This window comes from Vicugna pacos, chromosome 17, assembly GCF_048564905.1.
Source record: "Vicugna pacos chromosome 17, VicPac4, whole genome shotgun sequence".
NCBI lineage: Eukaryota > Metazoa > Chordata > Mammalia > Artiodactyla > Camelidae > Vicugna > Vicugna pacos.
Window position 1 is genome coordinate 45,489,918 of NC_133003.1, and position 14,997 is coordinate 45,504,914.

Below are 14,997 nucleotides of genomic sequence, written 5' to 3' on the forward strand. Positions count from 1 at the left end.
CTCAGTGACTCTTTTTCCCCCTCTGAGCATTTCTTTCCTTCTATTAATGTTGCATATTTTACTTTGCCTAGGATTCTCAAGAAAGACATGTCTGACAAGATGTCTAGTTTCCTACACATTGGAGACATTTGTTCTCTGTACGCCGAGGGATCGACAAATGGATTTATTAGCACCTTGGGGTAAGAGCACCTGATTTCTTGTGTGGCAGGATTTGTTGAAGACATCATAACATCAGCTTAAAAACTGTGATTTTTCTAGGACAAGAATGTTCCCATTTTACTTGGCTTTTCCCAGGATGGTTGGAATTGTGAATATGAAATCTCCTGTTAGCCAAGTTTAACCTCTTCCACAAAAATACTGTTTTCCTGTCAGTTCTGGAAGAGTGAGATATCGTTAGTTAGGATTCTGTTAATTCAGAATTTATTATAATTTCCTCTTCCTTCATCTGTAAGGGGGAAAGTGCTAAGTGTATGGGACACATTTTAAGATTAGTATTTACAGACTGCAAAGAACTGCTTGAGCTTCGTCAAAGCTTTTATTTTCAAATGGTGGCTTGTTTGTCATAGAAGCAAAGACCAGAACTTCGATGCTTATCTTTCTCCTTTGAAGCAGAACTTTTTCTACTTCAAATTGCTGTATGCATCTGAAAGTTACACACTGCACAAAGTTCCGTAAATCAGATTTTTGTTCTTTTGTGCTTTCTTCAATCTTTTTTATCCATCTTTTAAGGGTATAAATATATTTCCTAATGTACTCATTTGATTGTCTTCTCGTTTCTCCTCCTACTCCTATTGTCTAGAAGAGGAAATGAGAAGTGAAATAGCCCCAAAGGCAGACAGAAGCAGGAGCGTGAAGATGGGGAGAGGACTCTTTGCAGGGAGAGGAGTAGGTAGACCCCAGGGTGGTGTTGTTGGATTTGGAAAGAGCTGGTCTCAAATAGGGGGAAGGAAGGCTAACAGCTTCTCCAAGAACCTCATTCTTCTAGCAGCTAGAAGCTTCCTATTAATCATAGCTCTTATTTAGAGCCTGCTTGGTCTCCAGTATTCGTGCAAAGCGAGTATTCCCAGGCTCTCATTCAGTCACTCCAGCCTCAAGGAGCAAGTTATTTTAGATAAAGAATTATAGCTCACTTGGAACTCTCTGAATAAAGAAGACATTTTCAAAAGTCATCTGATTAAAAAGAGGTCATCCACAAGTGCCTGATCACCAAATCCAGTGATTTTTCCCTCAGTCCTTGCCTTTTTTTAAACTTCTTGAAAGACCCACCCTTCACAATTTACCTTCTGTGGCTTTTGGCAAAGGGTCCTGCTGCTTGTGCCTCTCTGATGGTCCTTTTTTCCTTCTTGGTTGACTCTTCCCTTGTCCATCCCTCATGAATTCTGCATCCTCTTCTTATGTTTTAGCACTAACAAGTAGCATTGGTAACTGCTTACGTGAGTCCTCTGGGTGTTGCCAGCACAGTGCTGACTACAGGACATACATCACCCCTTTAATCCCCAGACAATGACAGTGAGCACTGTCATTATTGCTGTCTGTGGAGGCGAAACCTCTGAGCATCAGAGATGTGAAGTCTCTTGCCCAAGGTTTCACAGCTATAAAGATTCAGGACCCCGAGACCAGTGCTCCTAACAGTTGCCCTTGGCCGGGCAGGCTTTCCCTTCCCGGCTTCCCTGACCGCCCTTCTCTGGCTGAATTTGTTCGCCACCCTCCTCGCTGTGTGCCCACAGCTCTCATCTGGATGCTGTTAAACCTTAGCCACACCTTACGCCCCATCTCTCCTCGATGGCCCCAATCTCTTTTAACAGCACCACTGCCCTTCTGGTCCCCCAGGCTCACTTCCCGTCAGTTGCTGGGTCCACTGTGCCGGCGCCTGAAATCTTAGACCTCCCTTCCTTCCAGCGCGTCTGTTCTTAGATTGCTTTACAAGAGTTTTCCTCAAGTGTTACAAACAAATTAATAATAGAGTCTCCCCGTTTAACATGAGGATGGCTCTTTTTTGAATTTTGGGCCCTAGTCCTTCCTTTAGATGAGTATTTTATTCCCTTGGTTCCCTGCACATTTTTGAGGATAACTGGTGTAAAAAAGGGATTTGGCAAATAAAGCTTGACCTTTTTCCTTCCAGTATTTTTTACATTTAGCGAGAGCCCGTTGTGAATGATGGTGAGGGACTGCCAGATTTTGTGGATCTCGTATCCAGCTCCTTTTTTTGTAGCCCACTTCCATTTATGCAGGGGGCGTTCACCTCCACATGGCATGATTGACTCACTGAACTTTAGAACTCAAGTAGGACCTTGGACAGCCAGGCGTGTGACATGCAGTATCAGAGAAATGCTTCTGAATCGCCTGCAGAACTTGTTACAAATGAAAACATTCTTGGGTCCCATCCTGGAACATGGCTTTAGTTGGCCTGGGGATGATGGGGACCTGGTGTCAATAGATTTAAGAAACAAAAAGTCATAGGAACATCTTCCTACTTGAGAATCCTTGAGCCCAGCTCTTTGATTTTACGGATGAAGAAACTGAGACCAGGTGGAGTGACGTGATGTAGTTACCATCGTGCTGCTAATAGGTGGCCGAGCACCATCTGCAACTCATTCTCTTTTCCTAGACTGGGGCCTTTTCTTCTACCCTTTCCTCCTTGTTTGAGAGCTTGATTTAACCCATCCCTACACTGGATTCCAAGGCATCCCCCACCCCTCTTGGCATACTAAATTAGATCTGGTGGCATTACTTTACGCTCATAGGGGTTCATGGTGGGGATTTTGTATTTACATATTCTGCTCTTGATTTTTGCATGAATATTTAGGGCATTGACCACACTGTCCCTCTCACTGATGCAGAGAGCTCTTGTGTCTTGGAGCTAAAGGAGACAAATTGCTGGTGGGCCCTTGTGGACACTCTGATTCACCCACCACGTAGATACTGAGCATCCAGCCTGGACAGGGAATGCAATGGCCCTGGGCACCTTCTGGGCCACAAAGCAGGCAGTTGTCTGCCCTCGGGGAGCTCGTAGCCTGGTGCACCTAATGTGCTTCAGCTCAGTGAGATTGGGCGGTTGAAGGGGAAGAGGCAGTGTCTAGGGCAGGAAAGACTTGGGGGGCCTTCCTGGAGAAGATGGGGGCTCTGAATCAGGGCCTTGAAAGACATGCAGGACTTGAGGTGACAGGGAATTGTGGAGGAAGGAGCAGTAAGAGTTAGGCCCAAGAACTTAATGATACCTTGCCCTGGGATAAGAGGCAGACAGACGAATGGGAGAGACCCTGGAAAACCGTATTAGCTAGAAACAAGTTCTGTGGTCACTTGGAAAATGAGCCAACCGTACCAATCCCAGTTTTAGGAACTTGGACAAGTCATGTTAGCTCCTCAGAGCTTCAGTTTCCTCATCTGTTCAAACAAAAATATTAAAAATCAGTTCTTCTAAAAGTTTTGTACAGGTTAGATTGATCAGTCATCACTTTAAATACAGGGTCTTTTTTTTTAACATTTTTTATTGATTTATAATCATTTTACAATGTTGTGTCAAATTCCAGTGTTCAGCACAATTTTTCAGTCATCCATGGACATATACACACTCATTGTCACATTTTTTTCTCTGTGATTTATCATAACATTTTGTGTATATTTCCCTGTGCTATACAGTGTAATCTTGTTTATCTATTCTACAATTTTGAAATCCCAGTCTATCCCTTCCCACTCTCTACCCCCCTGGTAACCACAAGTCTGTATTCTCTGTCCATGAGTTAAATACAGGGTCTTTATGTATAATTTTGGGCTGGTTATTTATTTGTAATTTTTTGCACTTTCCTCTCTAGTCGCTTTTGAAGCTCCGAAGTCCTTTCTTACTTCCATGCATTTGTACTTCCCTCCTCCTGAAAACGCTCCCTTCTTCCCATCTGCCTACCTCTGAGTTTTCAGCAGGAGCAGTAAGACCTCTTCTACCAGCAGCTTCTCAGATGGCCTCGGGCAAAGTTAGTTTCTGGCTGCATTTTGTTCTTTACTCTTACAGCCCTCTGTAAGAGTAAAGGTTATATCCTTTCCAGTTTGTCTTTGTGGCTCCTGCACCAAGGAGTCTTGAGCTCCCTGAAGGCAGGGGCCTGGCTCCTACTCATCCTCACATCCCAGGGCCTGGCCCAGTGCCTGGCAGCGAGCGGCCCCTCAGTGACCATTCACTGAATGCACTGACCTCTTGCTGTGCCCCCAACTTCAGCATCATTGCATGGTGGGCTCACATCGATCGTGGATGTGGTTAAGGGAAAAGAGCCACAGAAAACAGTAGCTTCATGTGTCCGTTGCAGAAGCAGAACCTTGGGCTTTTGGCTGAGGTTTAGCTCCCTGCATCGGAAACCTCTTGTGTAAACAGACGCCTGCCAGGAGAATACCGGCAGCCTAAGTTTTGCCCAGGAGCAGCCCTGGGTATTTGGTTTTTGCATAGTGCTTAGGGTTTTACTTTCTTAGACTTGCCTTGATACAGTGTTTAATCTTTATTTTCTTTGCAGCCTGGTTGATGATCGTTGTGTTGTACAGCCAGAAACCGGGGACCTGAACAATCCACCCAAGAAATTCAGAGGTGAGTTGGCAACCTTCCTAGAGTAGGTCCCTTGCCTCACTAGAAAATTGCGGTAGTGTGTTGCTGTGTGTGGATTTATTTATTTTTTTAAGCAATCATAGGTTTATTTGCTTATGTACTTCTTGAAAGTTTGATGTCAATTTCAAGCTTTGTGACCTCTTGAAAGTGTATCAGTAAGTTCAGTGTCAAGGTTGGGATGTCTTGTATTAGGTCCTTAATTTGTCTGTTGAGCGCATGTTGGTAAGTGCTGATTCAGTCTAAAGCCTTACATTGGCGCAGATACGTCTCTGAACAAACAGATTTAGGGATCTAGTCACAGGAACATGCATTATTTCCGCAGATTTTGTGTCCCTTTGGGGGCTTTGATATCCTTAGATAACCTCGCCTTGGAGTGAGCCTTTCTTGACTATCAAACTTAGCTTTTGAGTTAAAAGGCATGGGCGGGGCAGCCTTCCTGCTGGTCGCCTCCCAGTGTTGGCTTTCTATTTAGGTCTCTTGAATTTGATGTCTCCCTTGGAAGGTAGCTTAATTTATACCAGGAGGTGTTTAAAATATACTTGGTATCTGAAGATGAGAAACATTTTGTTTTTATTTTTTGCTGTTATTGTGGATAGTGGTTTTCAGCTCTGGCTGCATAGTAGAATTATCGAGGGGATGTTTTTAAATTAAACAGCTACCCAGGGCCCCACTCTAGATTGATCAAATGAATCTCTCAAGGTTGGGGCCTGGGCAATGGCGTTTTTTCAAGGCTTCCCAAGTGATTTTTTATGTATAGCCAGGGCTGAGACCCACTGGGTTAGTGTATTTGGCTGATGGCCTCAATCCCAAAGGGCTTAAACCTTGCCATTTGCAGATTATAGCATTTGAGTTATAAGCTCTTATTGCTAGCTGATTTAGAAAGTGTTTGACTTTTTTTGGATAAAAGCTAAAGAAATTAGAATAAAATAGGAGGCAGACGTTCAGATGGAGAGAAGCCATTTGGAAGACGTTCAGTGTTGAGCCGCATCCAGTTGGCATGAGGCTATCCAGAGAATGTTTTCACCTGGGAGGTGGTGGTTGGGGGAGGGGGGGCTATTAAAAAAAAAAGTTTTTGGCGTAAGCCTGGTGTTACAGGAACCTGGGGAATCCTGTTGCCTCTGTTGCCTTTTTTTTTCTCAAGTCCTCCTCTGTGTCACCATCCAAAACAGAGCCCTGAATGCAGCAGAAGGATTTGATCCAACTATTGCAGTCACTTCTAGAATTCAGTCCTTACTTTGAATGATACAATGTGTCTCAGTTTCTCTCTTAAAAGGGCCGAGAAGGACGGACTCGGTGTCAGATACTGTGTTTATTGTATTATTTTAATTATTTTTCTTCTGGTGGTGGGGGAGATAATTAGATTTTATTGACTTTTAGAGGAGGTACTAGGGATTGAACCCAGGACCCCATGCATGCTAAGCACACGCTCTACCACTTGAGCTATGTCCTCCCCCCATCAGATACTGTGTTAAGGGCTCTGAAAGCATTTGCAGCTCATGGACTTGTCTGTCCACCCTGTGAGGAGTCGAAGCCTTCAAAGGTGGAGATAACCTTGCAGCTTGCCTGGGGTCACATAGCTGGTGATGGATGGAGTAGAAGCCAGGGCTCTCGGCTTGGGCTGCATGAAGAAATCACCTGGGTGGTGTTCCAGCATACCCATGTCTGAGTTCCTCCTCCAGGGAGTCTCATTTAATAATTGGGCCCTGAGATATTCTGAAAGGTCCCCAAATGATTCTCTTGTGCAGCCTACGTTAACAACCACTGCTAACAGAGCCTGGGCTGTAAACTGCTGGCTTTATTATGCAGCAGGGTGCTGGCTCATGTGTGGCTTTTGCAGTTGGGACTGAGAGGAGGAATGTGGAGGTTACTGCCTGGATTCAGTGTGAGCTCCTATCCTGTTCTACGCACAGGCTCTGGAAGCTGGGAAAGGGACCTGGGAAAAATGTGAACGTCCTGCACAAACTTAACCCGTGGCTTTTTGAATACAGGTTTAGGACGTTAAAATAAACAGGACCATAGCCAGGAGAAGTCAGAGTGATATATATTTTCCTGGCACTAGGGTAGAAGTGCCTGGTGCTTAGATGTATATCTGGTGGCTGATTGAAAGGGGCTGTTTTGAGATAAAAGCGATGGTGTGAGAGAGGCCATTTGGAGAGAATCAAATTCTGTGTTTATGGTCGGGCCTGGTTCCACAGATGGTCATGTGACAGTGACTTGACTTGTTGACTGTCTTTCCCCATAAATTGAAAATAAAGGTTTCTAGGTTCTAGGTGCTTTGTACTTGTGGGAAATCTGGCTCAAAACAAGCTTTGCTGCAGGCTTCGTGAATATAGGTCAGGGCTGCCTAAATTCCTCGTGGTGAGCCAGAGGCCCTCTGCCCTCAGGTGAGGGGCCCAGGCAGGCCTCTCTTTGCAGCCACCGCAGTGCTGAGATCTCATTCACCTTGGAACCCAGGTGAGGAGGACTTAAACATTTTCCCAAGCAGCCCTTCAATTTTGGTGTAGCATACTTTGAGACTTTTTCTCCCTCTAAAATGAAGAGAAAGCTCTCTCTTTTGAAAAGGATCACTGCCTTTCCAAATACAAGTATATTTTGAAGTTGAAGTCATTTTGATGTTTAGAAATTGTGCATAGGGCAGTTGGGCAATTTGGAGGCATTTCTAGTGCATTTCCTTGCTGTGCCATTGCACCCTGAAGGTTAAGAAACACCCATGGAAAAACGAGACGCTGGCAAGTGGCCAGGATAGGATGATGGAGTCTTTAACCGAACAATCGACAGAGCTGCATTTCGTCATTTGGGTTTGCTGCTGCCTGCGTTGTTTCCTTGCCAAGTTATTTCCTATACTGGGAACCATCATAACCTGCTCTTGAGTAAATGGAAATCAAAGGCCTATTTATGGAATACCCTCCGTGGCTTCTGACGTTGGGTTTTCACTTTTTTGAGCTCCCCTCGAAGCCTGCCACCCTCGTGGTTAGTAACATAGGCTGTAGGACCAGGTTTCCTGGGTTCAAGTGCAAGCTCCACTAATCCTTAGCTCTGTGACCCTGGACAAATTGCATGATTAACCTCTATGAACGTCGGTTTTTTAATCTGTACGATGAGAGATGGTATCAGTCTCTCCCTCGTAAGGCTATTATGAAGATGAAATGTGTTCTGAATTTAGTCCTGAGGGAGCCTGGCCTTTAGTTAAGGGCTCAGTAAGCCTTAGTTATTCCTATTTTTTTCATTCTCAGTGCTTAGTACAGAGCCTGATACTCATAACTGGTGGCAGAAGGGAAAGGCACTATTTGTGAATTCTTGGATGATAGGAGAATAATTACAGGTGACTTCTCTTTTTGTCTTTAAATGCTTTTGCAGGCAGGGGTGTGCACATGGACCCCATGGACCTCTATGTGAGGCCCAGAGTTCCCTTGTACAAGCTGAGTGAGCTTGATAGATGACTTAAATTTCTTTTATCGGGGAGGGACAGGCCGGAGGGAGGTAATTAGGTTCATTTATTTAGTGGAGGCACTAGGGATTGAACCTAGGGCCTCATGCATGCTAAACACACACTCAACCACCAAGCTATACCCACCTGCCCCCTGATGACTTCAAGTTCTGAGCTGGTTTCCTTACTTAGGAAAAGGGGAAAAAGAATACCTTTCTCCTAAAGATAACAGGGTTGAAGATAACATGAAAGAGCCAAATAGAGTACTCGGGTCCACGAGACTTGCTCAGCGACTGGTAGCTGTTATTTTTCACACTCGATGCAGAAGAGCTAAGCTATTGAACACACTTGCTTCTTTCTTGAGTAAAAGCACATTTCCAAGTGAATTGCTTTTTTTGTGTGTTTCCTTTGAATGTATCTCCTGCCCCTGACATTGTCTGTAGGAAGAAAAGATTGACTGCACCTCTGTTTCACAGAAGCCAAGTCTTTTTCACTATCCAAATGAACTTTGGAAGTGGCCCTGTCCTCTAGGTGATGAGAAGAGCTGAGATATAGAATAATTCAGTTACTTTGGTCTTTTTGTTAATATGGTACCATTTTAAAGCCCCAGTGTCCATGGAAGTGAAGACGGACTCTCTTTTCTTTCTGATTTATGTTACTTTTTCCCATAATCTTAAACGAATAGGGAAGGCAAACATCAGATTGAAACTGGGAATAGAAACTTTGTGGTTAGTGATTTCCTTTCTCTGTAGTATATCTCTTCCTTTTCACTCCCACTCATCCCCTCCCCCTACTAAATATGCTGGCATCTTCTACAAGGGAAAGGTGGAAACTAACAACCATTGTCCATCGCGATCCTAGAATCTCTGCTGTTGTAAATAAAACCAGCCTTGTTGGAGTAGACATAAGGACTGGGGCTTTATGGAAATAAGACAGGCTTTGGTGTTGATGCTACCATTTATTGTGTGATCTCCTTTTCCAGATTGAGGCAACAGTCAGGTTCTTGCCCTCAAAACTTGATCTTCTCCGTTTAGGTCATGAGGCCAATCTTGGCCCCAAATTCTTGATCTTGGACAGATGCTACCATATCATCGTCACCAAGGCATGAGAGGTTTTTAACCTTGTACTGGAACCTTTAGTTTCAGAAGAAAAGGTGTTTGAAGGGAAACTCACAGTTGCAGATGGAGAAGGAGATTGGGCAGGGAAAGGTGAGGAGAAAGCAAGCATGCTGATACTGTTCAGTGGTTTACATGAACTGGGGAGAGCTCAGAGGTCAGGCTGAAAGTGTGGATGTTCTTGGTAAGTGTCCCCCTTGTCCCCTGTGTCTCCTCTTTCTCCCCCAGTCAGGCTGGTTTCAAGCACAATAATCCACTAAGTTAATGTGTTACAAAAATGAGTGTTCAGCTCAACCGGCGTGGAGGTCCTTCTGTGTACCGGCTGCTGTCCTTGGCGCTGAGGGGAGACACGATGAATTGAATACACAGCACCTCCCCACCCCTGCTTTCAGGAGTCTTAAGGTGTCATGGAGAAACAGACTCAATTATAAATAACAGCAGCCAACGTTAACAGAGCATCTGCTTTGTGCAAAGTACTTCTTATGGATTGTCACTTTATTTTTATTCTTTTTGTTGTTGTTGCTGTCTGTTGTGGGTTTCCTCTATGTTGGATTGTCTCTTTTAATCGGTGTAGCCCCCCTGTGAGGTGTAGGTATCGGTGTTCTCAGTACACAGATGAGGAAATGGAGGCCCTGAGAAACTTAATAACTTGCCCATTGTCAGGTAAATGCTGCTTCTGAGAATGATTATCATTCCTTCCACAAACATTTATTGGATGCCTCGTCTGCACCAGCCATTCATACTCCAGGGAGGAAAGATAGACATTCCCAAGGCAGTCAATGCCAGTGCACAGGAAAAATCAGTAAGGAACCTGTTGAGAGTAATCTGTTGTCCGCACGGCAGCTGTTTATACGCAAGTGGAGGCCCACAGGTGAAGTGCCTTTTTGTAAATTATGAAAGTCGTCCCTGTAGTCCCGTGGTTTGTTGGGGGCAGAGCAGAAGGTGGCACCTGCACGTGCACTCTGTCTTCGGGCTCTGCACACCTCCTCGGCCCAGGGTGCAGCTGTGTTATGCCTGATGCCATTCTGGCTGGCGAGGGTTGGGGTTCTGGCCCAGAATCACATGACTTGAATGTGTGTGTCTGAGTCCTCTCAGAACCCTCTTCCAAAGGCCTGGGCCCAGTGCTTTGTCCCCTCTCTGCCTTCAGGACCCTTCCCCACACAGAGCACAAGGGTTCCTGCAAGCTGTGGCCCCATCACCTGCAGTGTCTAAATGGGAATGGACCAGGTTATTACTTTGCTGCTGTCTGCCCAAGCTCTTTCTAGCTTTAATTTAGGACCGTGTAAGTGAGGAAGAAAGCGCAGTGGGAAGACGGAAGCCTTGGATCCTTTGACTCAATGCAATTTTTTTTTTCACTATCACCAGGACAAGCTGTGGGATACGCAGTGCGTGGCCTGCAACGTGATTTGAATCCTGTTTGTAGTGCGAATGTGCATCTAGTCTGGGGCAGGGTAACCTTGTCTCTGGGCGACTCCATTGTAAAATGTGGGCGGAAAACTCCTGATGGCTCAGCATGTGTTCCTTTTACAAGAATGAAGCCTGAGAGTCGTGGTCTCAGGATGATCCTGGGATGGAGAAGTGTATGTGGGTTGGCAATGATGGGCCACGTGTGGGTTAGCTGTGACAGACCATTCTTGGATCTAGAGCATGGCTGTGAATTTGAGAGTCAGACTTAGGGCCTTTTCATTTTCAGTGGACTCTTCCTTTCCTTGGTCCCAGAATGCCTGCACCATGTCAGCTCACCTGTTAAGGGGCTTGTGGATTTAGTCAGTGGCTTGGTTGAGAGATAGAAAGAAGGATTTCCCATCTCATGCAGCTGTTTGTGAATTGGCCTGGAACTTCCCAGCAGCTTTGACAGGGGCCTCAAATAAGAAGGACGTTTTTCGTGATCTAGTGATGAAAAGTACTGGAGCATCAGAAACCCGCTTACCCGATCTTTGTCTTACCTGTGATTTAGGTGGAGGTGGGGAATGGTTCTGAGCTGATGCAGGAAAGCTGCTACGGCTGAAGTAAAGAGCATTGTTTGTCCTGAGAGCTAGCCTCCAGCCCAGTGTGTATCCCTAGTTGCTATGATACCATGGGGGAGTCATTTCATCTCTCCAGGCCTCCATTTTCCCATCTGTTAAGTGGAGTTAAGGTAAAGTGACTTCCAAGATGCCTTCCGGCTTTGACCCACTGTGATCAGTGTCAGAAGCAGGCCAGTTAACATTTCATAAGAAAGCACTGAAGTCCAGGAGCCTCGTGTTGTCCAGAAGTAGGTTTCTATTTCTTTGGGATTACAGATCTGCTTTGGCAGAATAAGACGAATGGGTGGAAACAGCCAGGCCTTATTCTGAGGCCAAATTGGGGCACAGCCTGAATCTTGGGTCACAAAGGTCATCTGGACTAGGGTGGCCATAACCATCTCCCGGGCTTAGGTTTCTTTCCACTCTCCTTCGCTACACACTGCCTTAATTGTTGCTAAGCAACATTATTCTTACTTTTTTTTTCCTTTTGGCAAGGCCTCAAAGGAATGGACCCATATCTTATTTACTTTTAAATACCCACATGCAAAGAGGAGGGCCTCAGTTAAGTTTTGTTTGTTCTTCTGATTCTAATCCACGATGGGCCTTTCGCAGTGGGACTGAGTTTCTGCCTGTCTTATTAAATAAGGCAGAAAAAAAAATCTAAGGTGCTTGTCAGGTATATGCCTTGACGCATATTGGAGGGTTTTTGTGTATGCATGTGTGTGTTTGCAGCTGCTTTGTAAGAAAATCTCTTGCAACTTGCTCTGTATTCACAAAATCAATTCAAATTTAATAAAAAGATTAGTAGGTTTTTTTAAATAATCTTCATTTCAGATTTACCAGCTTATCTCAATCTTGCACCCACAAACTCCATCTAGAAGGACCAACACTGTAATTTAAATCAATTCCCTGGGCAACACAGAATGCTCACAGCGTGTTACACAACCACTGGGGCGATGCCTGCTGCTTGATTATACTGGAGTCCCACACACTGCGCGTGGCCCTTGCTGGATTCCTGCCCACTTGCTCAAAGCTTTGAGATGCACTTCTGAAGGCTCCGGGCATCCTGTGCATGGGCACGAGAGAGCTTTTCACTTTGTTGCCTTGGATAGCTTCCTTTTTTGAATAGCTGAGTCACCCATGGAAAGTAGACTCCATACCCCTGCTTTATATTCATTTATTCATAATAATTCATTGGCTAATGGAGAACAAATTTCAACTCTATATGCTTAAAATGCTTCCAGTGTGACGGATAGGTTTTCTTTGTCATCTAATTGAATCTCAGTGTTGCTGTTGTGGCTTCCTCTATTGAGGACAAAATTGACTTGGACAGCGAGCAAGTATAATAGGGTCATATTGTCATACTGTTTTATGGTTCTCCTGAAAGTAGAACATAGTGGTTGATTAAGGACTGTGTCTTTTGGCGAAGGCGTTTACAGTCCTGTCTTCAGAGCACTGATGAAAATGTATAGTGAATCACTTGAGCTTATGATAACTCTGTCCCTTCCTTTTTCAACAGATGAGGAAATTAGAGAGATTTAGGAAGTTTCCTGAGTTCAAAGAGCAATTCTGTGTCAAAATTAAGATTGAGACATACCCTCAGTTTCTGTTTGAACACTGTCTTTTAGGCTGTTGTGTTTGGGCCATGGATTAAAAAAAAATTTTATTTTGGTCCTATTGCCTTGGGTAATTAATGATAGTCTGTTTTCCATAAGTGCAAATAATAGTGAATACCACATACAGTGCTTGCATATGTTAATGAAATTTAATCTATTTAATTTGTGTATTTCCTTTACATACATTAGTTTATTTAACCCTCATAACAACCCCGTAAGGAAGCTACAGAGCTATAAAGTCTTGCCTTCCTTTTATGATGAGGAACTGATGCACATGAGGTTGATTGAGTGTTTGGTCCAAGATTATAAAGCTCAAAATGGCAGAGCCAGGATTTGAACCCAAACAGTCTGACATCAGGAACCTTCCTTTTATTACCTCCTCTAAACTGCCTTTGGAAGGAGATGGGCCTTCGGATATCCCTTTGCTGAACCACTGCATTTCTTCTTCAATTTTCCCGTCTATTCCCCTCAAATAGGACATTCTGCAATGCATTGACACAGGAGCGAGTGTCTCTGTACTGGAGATAAATGCTAACTTTACAACCTGGAGTATAGTATTTATCACAGCTGTCTTCTATTTTTTGTCTCCCCAGCTAGGCTTTGGAGCACCTGGAGAGGCCAGAGCTTACCCTGCCCTCCTGGCCCAGTGCCTGGAGTCCTGCTGGTCCTTGGTTAGAAGCTGGTTGAAAAGGCATTGCTGTTTGTTCTACAATGGTTTTTGCTGTTCCCAGTGCTTGCAGTGTTTTTCGCCAGTGACATTTTAGGTCCAGTGAAGGCTGATCTTTTTTTCACAGATGCCTGATGCTGTCCTATCATCTCTCTCCAAATTACCCGAGTCTGGAAAGATCTCTGAAAAGATTTCTTGGAGTTGACTTGTCTCCTCCCGGGAATGTGGTCTGCCTTCATCCAGTGTTTGATCTTTTGTCTCTCTTATGCCTGTAGTTTTGAGATTCCTTGGCTTCATTCAGCACATGATGATGAAATACAAACAGCGATTAAGTCCCTTCCTCCTTTGTACCTGGTCTTCCGGCAGGTCTTGGTATGCCTTTGCTCTTGACCACGGGAGCATCCCTGTGGTGTGGTGATATGTTACCCCCATATTATGGTTGGGCGTCCTGAACCCAGGGAGGGTCAGTAACCAAGCTGAAATGGGGATTTGAACCCACGTCTGGCGAGTTCTTGACAACGTGTCTGCCAGCCCCTCAAGTGAATTAATGGAGTTGTGCTTCTCAGGAAACATCTGGGGCCTCTTAAGAGGATATTGTTTGAGGGGAGGAAGGTAGAGGAAGGGTAACCAGGAGGATAGATCCAGAAACGGCTATGTTCATGCGGAACAGTGAGTCACTGAGAGAACGTCAGTCATGTTAGACGAGTTTGACCAACGGCATTTCTCACCTTTGCTGCAGTGGCCTCCTCGCTGGTTTCTGCCTCTGCCTCTCTGCCTCCTTTGTGCTTGAGTGTGGGGCCCTGCAGTCCGTGCACTGCGGAGAGAGGAGTCAGTGTGGGTCTCCTGCTGTTGCGTGGAGCCCTTGGTGGTTCCCCAGTTGTGCTGAGGCTAAAGGACGTACTTTCAGGGTTCACAGGGTCCTGCCTGAGTCGCCTGGCTGACTCCTCAGCCTCACCTGCAGCCCCCTCTCCACCGCTGTGCTCCGGCCAGACTGATGAGTTTCGTTCTGGGAGTCCGTGGTACTTGCTCTGTGCTCTGAGTCTTTGCAGGTCCTGTTCCTTCTCTCTGAAATGACCACCCCACCTCTGTTATTCCTCCTGGAAGCCCCCACCAGTCTTTCTAATGCTCACTCATCCTTCAGACTCAGGCATCCCCTGTGGACTGCCTTTGCCAACCCCTTGTGTGCACAAATGCTGCTCCTCCTTTGCACAGACCCTGGGGCCAGACCACCTGGGTTTGACTCTCAGCTCTGCTTTTTGCTGGTCATGTCACCGTGGGCACATTATCGAACATTTCACTATCTCCTTTTCCTCATCCTGAAAATGGGGAGATAATTATATGCGCCTCACGATGTTTTTGCGAGGATGAAAGGATCCAGTCCCTGTTCAGCACTTGAAGGAGCACCTGGCCCGTGTTAAATGCTGTGAAACAGTCGGCTATCATTGTGGTTTATGACTTCACTCTCACCCACACCATGAATTGTGAGGTCTGAAAACTGTGCCTGTCTCCTCTGAGGCCCTGGCCTAAGGTAGGCTCTTCGATATCGGTAGAATGAATGAAGAGAAACATCTAAGGCTTTGC

At 45.2% G+C, this 14,997-nt stretch overlaps 1 protein-coding gene across 1 annotated transcript in view; it reads left to right on the top strand.

Annotated features, from left to right (window-relative positions):
* Positions 1–14,997, top strand: part of ITPR1 (inositol 1,4,5-trisphosphate receptor type 1) — a 298,229-nt gene that overhangs the window by 22,091 nt on the left and 261,141 nt on the right. Inside the window, exons 3-4 of the mRNA XM_072941751.1 lie at positions 72–179; positions 4,497–4,567. Of these exons, the coding sequence (XP_072797852.1) occupies positions 88–179; positions 4,497–4,567 (163 nt within the window). The 5' untranslated portion in view covers positions 72–87. The remainder of the gene's footprint in view (positions 1–71; positions 180–4,496; positions 4,568–14,997) is intronic.